Source organism: Oncorhynchus mykiss, chromosome 17 (assembly GCF_057628025.1).
Source record: "Oncorhynchus mykiss isolate SJ-2025 chromosome 17, ASM5762802v1, whole genome shotgun sequence".
NCBI classification, from domain to species: domain Eukaryota; kingdom Metazoa; phylum Chordata; class Actinopteri; order Salmoniformes; family Salmonidae; genus Oncorhynchus; species Oncorhynchus mykiss.
In genome coordinates this window covers 61,610,001-61,617,500 of record NC_143038.1, presented here as the reverse complement: position 1 = coordinate 61,617,500, position 7,500 = coordinate 61,610,001, and the positions used below count along the sequence as shown (strand labels likewise).

Below are 7,500 nucleotides of genomic sequence, written 5' to 3'. Positions count from 1 at the left end.
GTGTTGTAACCATGTGCCAATGGTTAAATATGGGTTGTATTTACAACGGTGTTTGACCTCTCTCCATCCATCTCTCTCTCTCTCTCTAGATGGGGTTAGTCTGTGCCCAGCAGCCGTTAGAAGGGGAGTTACTCCAGAGGTGTCAGCAGCTGCAGTCCCGTCTCTCCACCCTCAAGATTGAGAATGAGGAGGTGAGACCTGCACTTCTCTCACTTCCTAAATCCAACATTTAACCCCCCATCTCTCACCTCATCACTCCAACATTTAACCCCCTCACCCCCATCTCTCACCTCATCACTCCAACATTTAACCCCCTCACCCCCATCTTTCACCTCATCACTCCAACATTTAATCCCCTCACCCCCCATCTCTCACCTCATCACTCCAACATTTAACCCCCTCACCCCCCATCTCTAACCTCATCACTCCAACTTTTAACCCCCTCACCCCCCATCTTTCACCTCATCACTCCAACATTTAATCCCCTCACCCCCCATCTCTCACCTCATCACTCCAACATTTAACCCCCTCACCCCCATCTCTTACCTCATCACTCCAACATTTAACCCCCTCACCCCCCATCTTTCACCTCATCACTCCAACATTTAATCCCCTCACCCCCCCCCTTTCACCTCATCACTCCAACATTTAATCCCCTCACCCCCCATCTCTCACCTCATCACTCCAACATTTAACCCCCTCACCCCCCCATCTCTCACCTCATCACTCCAACTTTTAACCCCCTCACCCCCCATCTCTCACCTCATCACTCCAACATTTAACCCCCTCACCCCCTCATCTCTCACCTCATCTTACCATAGCCTCTTCTGTTTACTCTGACAGTTGTCATCTATGTCTGCCCACTCACACATATTCCACCCACTGCTGTTGAAAGTTTGACACCATCATTCCTTCTCTCTCTCTCACCCCCCTCTCTCTTCCCACTTTCCTCTCTCTCTCTCTCTCCCCCTCAACCCCCTCTCTCCTCCTCTCCCCCCTCTCTCCCCCTCTCCACCCCTCCCTTTCTATTTCCCTCCTTCTTTCTCTCCCCCCTCTCTCTCTTTTTCTACCCTCTCTCTCTCTCTCTCTCTCTCTCTCTCTCTAGGTGAAGAAGACTATGGAGGCCACTCTGTCGACCATCCAGGACATGGTCACCGTGGAGGACTATGAGGTCAGCGAGTGTTTCCACCACAGCAACTCCATGGAGTCGGTCAAGTCCACCATGAGCCAATCATTCCTCAGCAAACCCAGCCTGGCCAAGAGACGGGCCAATCAACAGGAAACGGAGCAGTTCTACTTCACTGTGAGGACCAATCACAGAGCAGAGATGTGTTGTGTTATTCAAGAAGAGGAGGAGTCAGGGAGGTCTTGTTGTGGTGACACACACATCTGCTCCATAAGGCGGTGTCAGTGATGTCATGATGATACACACTCAATCATTGTGCACAGTAGCTAACTTCTCTCTTTCTCTCTCTCTCTCTCTCTCTCTCTCTCTCTCTCTCGCTCTCTCTCTTTCTCTCTCTCTTTCTCTGTCTCTCTCTGTCTTTCTCGCTCTTTCACACTCTCTCGCTCTCTCTCTTTCACACTCTCTCGCTCTCTCTCTCTCTGTCTCTGTCTCTCTCTCTATGTATGTTGTAGAAATTGAAGGAGTTTCTGGAGGGCCGGAACTTGATCACCAAACTGGAGGCCAAACATGACTTGATCCAGAAGACCCTGGGAGAGAGTGAGTCACATACTCTAACTCACACACAGTCCACTGGATGTTTGTAACTGAGGATGTCACTGGGAGGTGTAGGCCGGAGCAGGCCCCAGAGACACAGGAAGGGCCACACTGGGGAGCAGGATGGGGCAGTGGGGGTTAGGATGCGTGTGTTGCAATGCAGGCCCATCTGTGGATGAAACTGTAGGTTGGGGAGGGAGATCCTCTGGGATGTGTGTACAGGAGAATCACTCAGAAGTGTGTGCATGTAAGCACGTAAGCGTTTGTGTTAGCGTGTGTGTGTTAGCGTGTGTGTGTTAGAGTGCGTGTGTTAGAGTGCGTGTGTGTTAATGTGTGTGTGTGTGTGATTGAGTGTGTGTGTGTGTGTGCGTGTGAGTTTGCGTGTGTGTATGTGATAGTGCGTGTGTGTTAATGTGTGTGTGTGTATTTCAGGGGAGTCTGTCACAGTTCTTGTCCAGCTGTGGCCCTTTCCTTCTGTCTCCTGTTCTGCTATAACTAACTAACAGTCTCTCTCTCTCTCTCTCTCTCTCTCTCTCTCTCTCTCTCTCTCTCTCTCTCTCTCTCTCTCTCCCTCGCTCCTATTCTCTCTGCTCTCTCTCTCCCCTCCCCCTCTTCCTGTGTCTTCCCTGCTTTAGGTCAGAAGACTGACTGTTGCCTTGCCAGGTAGGTGTGGTAAAGAAACACACACACATACCATTGGGAGATTCAATAGTAAGATCTAAGGTCGATTTGACTGCTGCAAGGGTGTGTTTATGGGTACATACTAATTCTAATATTGCATTGTGTGTGTGTGTGTGTGTGTGTGCGTGCGTGCGTGCGTGTGTGTGTGTGTGTGCATGCGTTCACATAGATTATTTCCAGAGTTGTGTATAAGTAGTATCTCTCTCTGGAGGTGTAATGAAAGAGCAATGCTTTGTTCTTTCTTTCGATATCTCTTTCTTTGTTTCTCTCTGCTGTCTCTCTCTCCCTCCCCTTCTCTCTCTCTTTCCCTCTCCTCCTCCTCTCCAGTGACAGGAGGAACTCTGCACTACGGAATCAGGTAATTTCTCTCTCCATTCAGAGTGTGGTTTTCTATGTGTACGTTTCTCTGTGTGTGTGTGTGGTTTTACCTTTTACCTGGAGAAGCCCCATGTCTTTCTTATGCTAGGTCTACAGACTACACTATCTGAAACAGTTGTGCAAATAAGACTTCTGGTCTATTATACCATGTGGTGAGTGTAGCTAGCGCCCCCTAGTGGGAGCCTTCTGTTATGATCCTCTGTTGTCACACCCCCGTCCAGAGATCTAACAGCAGGCAGCTTCTGAACAGCGTACAACCGCACTGACACACACAGATATGTAACACACACACACACACACACACACACACACACAAAGAGAACGTTTCCCAGATTCCCTGCCCTCGTCAGATAGTAATCTGTGGAAAACCTCAACAAAGGGAAGAAGTTGTCTCCTAGCAACAGCTTGCTTCTGTATTCCCGCACTTCCCCCTCCGATGTCTCTTCTTCCTTGATGTGTGTGTGGTTCAAGCAGGTCTGACTCCTTTTGTATGTGCTGTGTGCCGAAATGGATATGTGACTCTTGTGTCCGTGTGTAAATAATGTTCTCCCTGTCTGAACTCTGTCTCAACACTGGCTACTGTACCTACTGCTCTCCATCCCTCTCTCCCCTCCTCCCCTCCTCCTCCTCCTCCCCGCTGTCCTACAGAGGGAAATGGTCAGGGAATGCTCTCCATCCCTCTCTCCCCTCCTCCTCCCCGCTGTCCTACAGAGGGAAATGGTCAGGGAATTCTCTCCATCCCTCTTTCCCCTCCTCCTCCCCGCTGTCCTACAGAGGGAAATGGTCAGGGAATTCTCTCCATCCCTCTCTCCCCTCCTCCTCCTCCCCGCTGTCCTACAGAGGGAAATGGTCAGGGAATTCTCTCCATCCCTCTCTCCCCTCCTCCTCCCCGCTGTCCTACAGAGGGAAATGGTCAGGGAATTCTCTCCATCCCTCTCTCCCCTCCTCCTCCCCGCTGTCCTACAGAGGGAAATGGTCAGGGAATTCTCTCCATCCCTCTCTTCCCTCCTCCTCCTCCCCGCTGTCCTACAGAGGGAAATGGTCAGGGAATTCTCTCCATCCCTCTCTTCCCTCCTCCTCCTCCCCGCTGTCCTACAGAGGGAAATGGTCAGGGAATTCTCTCCATCCCTCTCTCCCCTCCTCCTCCCCGCTGTCCTACAGAGGGAAATGGTCAGGGAATTCTCTCCATCCCTCTCTCCCCTCCTCCTCCTCCCCGCTGTCCTACAGAGGGAAAAGGTCAGGGAATTCTCTCCATCCCTCTCTCCCCTCCTCCTCCTCCCCGCTGTCCTACAGAGGGAAATGGTCAGGGAATTCTCTCCATCCCTTTCTCCCCTCCTCCTCCTCCCCGCTGTCCTACAGAGGGAAATGGTCAGGGAATTCTCTCCATCCCTCTCTCCCCTCCTCCTCCTCACCGCTGTCCTACAGAGGGAAATGGTCAGGGAATTCTCTCCATCCCTCTCTCCCCTCCTCCTCCCCGCTGTCCTACAGAGGGAAATGGTCAGGGAATTCTCTCCATCCCTCTCTCCCCTCCTCCTCCTCCCCGCTGTCCTACAGAGGGAAAAGGTCAGGGAATTCTCTCCATCCCTCTCTCCCCTCCTCCTCCTCCCCGCTGTCCTACAGAGGGAAATGGTCAGGGAATTCTCTCCATCCCTTTCTCCCCTCCTCCTCCTCCCCGCTGTCCTACAGAGGGAAATGGTCAGGGAATTCTCTCCATCCCTCTCTCCCCTCCTCCTCCTCACCGCTGTCCTACAGAGGGAAATGGTCAGGGAATTCTCTCCATCCCTCTCTCCCCTCCTCCTCCCTGCTGTCCTACAGAGGGAAATGGTCATGGAATTCTCTCCATCCCTCTCTCCCCTCCTCCCCGCTGTCCTACAGAGGGAAATGGTCAGGGAATTCTCTCCATCCCTCTCTCCCCTCCTCCTCCCTGCTGTCCTACAGAGGGAAATGGTCAGGGAATTCTCTCCATCCATCCCTCGCTTCCCTCCTCCCCTCCTCCTCCCTGCTGTCCTACAGAGGGAAATGGTCAGGGATTTCTCCCCTCCCCCTACTGGTTACCTGGGCCGTGTATTCTATGCTCCTCTAATCCTCCTCTTCTCTCCTCTCTCAGCAGGCTGGCCATGTCATCCCTCTGATGGTGGAGAGCTGTATCCGCTTCATCAGTCGCCATGGTGAGGACGCCTTGCTCTGAACTCAGATTGGCTGTTTCCTGGGCCAAGGATTGGCTGTGTGGATGGATTTTTTGTTGTTGGCTTAGCATAGGCAAAAAAAAAAAATTAATAGAATAACGTTAAGTATTGTGAATTTGCAATATAAATGATTAAACACTACAGAAGAATGAAGGGCCTGTGTCTGTCTGTTGTCTAGAAGATCAGTAACACCCCTCTCTCTCTCTCTCTCTCTCTCTCTCTCTCTCTCTCTCTCTCTCTCTCTCTCTCTCTCTACCCTCTATCCCCCCACCCCCCCTCTCTCTCTCTCTCTCTATCTCTTCCCCTCTGTCTGCAGGTCTGCACCATGAGGGCATCTTCAGAGTATCTGGTTCTCAGGTGGAGGTCAATGACATCAAGAACGCCTTTGAGAGAGGTAAGACTACACTACCCAGAAAGCCCAGCACCAGCCATGGCATAAACAGAAGGACCTGCTTATCTCACACAATATTCCTTTACCCCCCCGCCCCCTTAAATCATTCCGCTTCTTTATTCCCCCACCCAATCTTTCTCTCTTTCACCTTCTCTCTGTCTTTATTCTCCCACCCGATCTTTCTCTCTTTCACCTTCTCTCTGTCTTTATTCTCCCACCCGATCTTTCTCTCTTTCACCTTCTCTCTGTCTTTATTCTCCCACCCGATCTTTCTCTCTTTCACCTTCTCTCTGTCTTTATTCTCCCACCCAATCTTTCTCTCTTTCACCTTCTCTCTGTCTTTATTCTCCCACCCGATCTTTCTCTCTTTCACCTTCTCTCTGTCTTTATTCTCCCACCCGATCGTTCTCTCTTTCACCTTCTCTCTGTCTTTATTCTCCCACCCGATCTTTCTCTCTTTCACCTTCTCTCTGTCTTTATTCTCCCACCCGATCTTTCTCTCTTTCACCTTCTCTCTGTCTTTATTCTCCCACCCAATCTTTCTCTCTTTCACCTTCTCTCTGTCTTTATTCTCCCACCCAATCTTTCTCTCTTTCACCTTCTCTCTGTCTTTATTCTCCCACCCGATCTTTCTCTCTTTCACCTTCTCTCTGTCTTTATTCTCCCACCCGATCTTTCTCCCTTTCACCTTCTCTCTGTCTTTATTCTCCCACCCGATCTTTCTCTCTTTCACCTTCTCGCTGGCTTTATTCTCCCACCCGATCTTTCTCTCTTTCACCTTCTCTCTGTCTTTATTCTCCCACCCGATCTTTCTCTCTTTCACCTTCTCTCTGTCTTTATTCCCCCACCCTGTCTGTAGGTGAGGACCCATTGGCAGGAGATCAGAATGATCATGACATGGACTCCATCGCTGGTGTTCTGAAGCTCTACTTCAGAGGACTGGACCACGCCCTCTTCCCCAAGGAAGTCTTCCATGACATCATATCCTGTGTCTGTGAGTCTCCGTCAGAGCCACGCCTTTTACATTATCTTACTATATACTGTCCAGAGTGGTGTGTGTGTGTGTGTGTGTGTGTGTGTGTGTGTGTGTGTGTGTGTGTGTGTGTGTGTGTGTGTGTGTGTGTTTGTGTGGGTGTGTGTGTGTGTTAGCGTGTGTGTTAATGTGTGTTTGTGTGGGTGCGTGTGTGTTAGCGTGTGTGATTGTGTGTTTGTGTGGGTGCGTGTGTGTTAGCGTGTGTGTGTGTGTATTGTGCGATGTGTGTGCGATGTGTGTGTGTGTGTGTGTGTTAACCCTTTGTGTGTGTGTACTGTTTCAGCAATGGAGAACCTGCAGGAGAGGGCTGTCCACATCAGGAAGGTTCTGCTGACTCTGCCCAGCAACACTCTCATCATCATGAGATACCTGTTCGCCTTCCTCAACCAGTGAGTAACACTGTACTAACGCTAGTACAACGCTACTTGAACATTACTACAGCTCCATCTGAACCATTGAGTAACACTAGTGGTGATCCCACCTCTGACTGCAGTTCCAGCCACTGACTTAGCCACTGGTTACACAAACCAGTGCTCGCTGTGTGTGAGTCTGTGGTGTGTGTTTTTCCCAGGCTGGTATGAAGGGCTGCTCTGTGACTGTCCATCCTTACAGCTCTCCCCTGGGTCATAAAGGACACCAGACGTGGCAGAATCACCCTTCACTAATGCTCCTACTACAACACACACACACGCACACACACACACACACACACACACACACACACACACACACACACACACACACACACACAGACCAAGCTACAGACTGTACTTCTAATGCTCCTACTACCACACATATAACCTGCTGTCCTCTCTCCCCAGCCTGTCCCATTACAGTGAGGACAACATGATGGATCCCTATAACCTGCTGTCCTCTCTCCCCAGCCTGTCCCAGTACAGTGAGGACAACATGATGGATCCCTATAACCTGCTGTCCTCTCTCCCCAGCCTGTCCCATTACAGTGAGGACAACATGATGGATCCCTATAACCTGCTGTCCTCTCTCCCCAGCCTGTCCCATTACAGTGAGGACAACATGATGGATCCCTGTAACCTGCTGTCCTCTCTCCCCAGCCTGTCCCAGTACAGTGAGGACAACATGATGGATCCCT

General features: G+C 50.7%; 1 protein-coding gene across 4 annotated transcripts in view; it reads left to right on the top strand.

The window, feature by feature from the left end:
* Positions 1-7,500, top strand: part of LOC110494620 (SLIT-ROBO Rho GTPase-activating protein 2) — a 159,910-nt gene that overhangs the window by 132,280 nt on the left and 20,130 nt on the right. For 2 of the 4 annotated variants that reach the window (XM_090206218.1, XM_036950727.2), the window contains exons 9-17: positions 90-191; positions 1,106-1,303; positions 1,639-1,723; positions 2,356-2,383; positions 2,729-2,759; positions 4,890-4,947; positions 5,282-5,359; positions 6,216-6,350; positions 6,673-6,778. In XM_090206218.1, the coding sequence (XP_090062344.1) occupies positions 90-191; positions 1,106-1,303; positions 1,639-1,723; positions 2,356-2,383; positions 2,729-2,759; positions 4,890-4,947; positions 5,282-5,359; positions 6,216-6,350; positions 6,673-6,778 (821 nt within the window). Of the gene's footprint in view, positions 1-89; positions 192-1,105; positions 1,304-1,638; positions 1,724-2,355; positions 2,384-2,728; positions 2,760-4,886; positions 4,948-5,281; positions 5,360-6,215; positions 6,351-6,672; positions 6,779-7,500 lie in introns of all 4 variants that reach the window. The other 2 variants (XM_036950728.2, XM_036950726.2) reach the window with 1 other exon arrangement.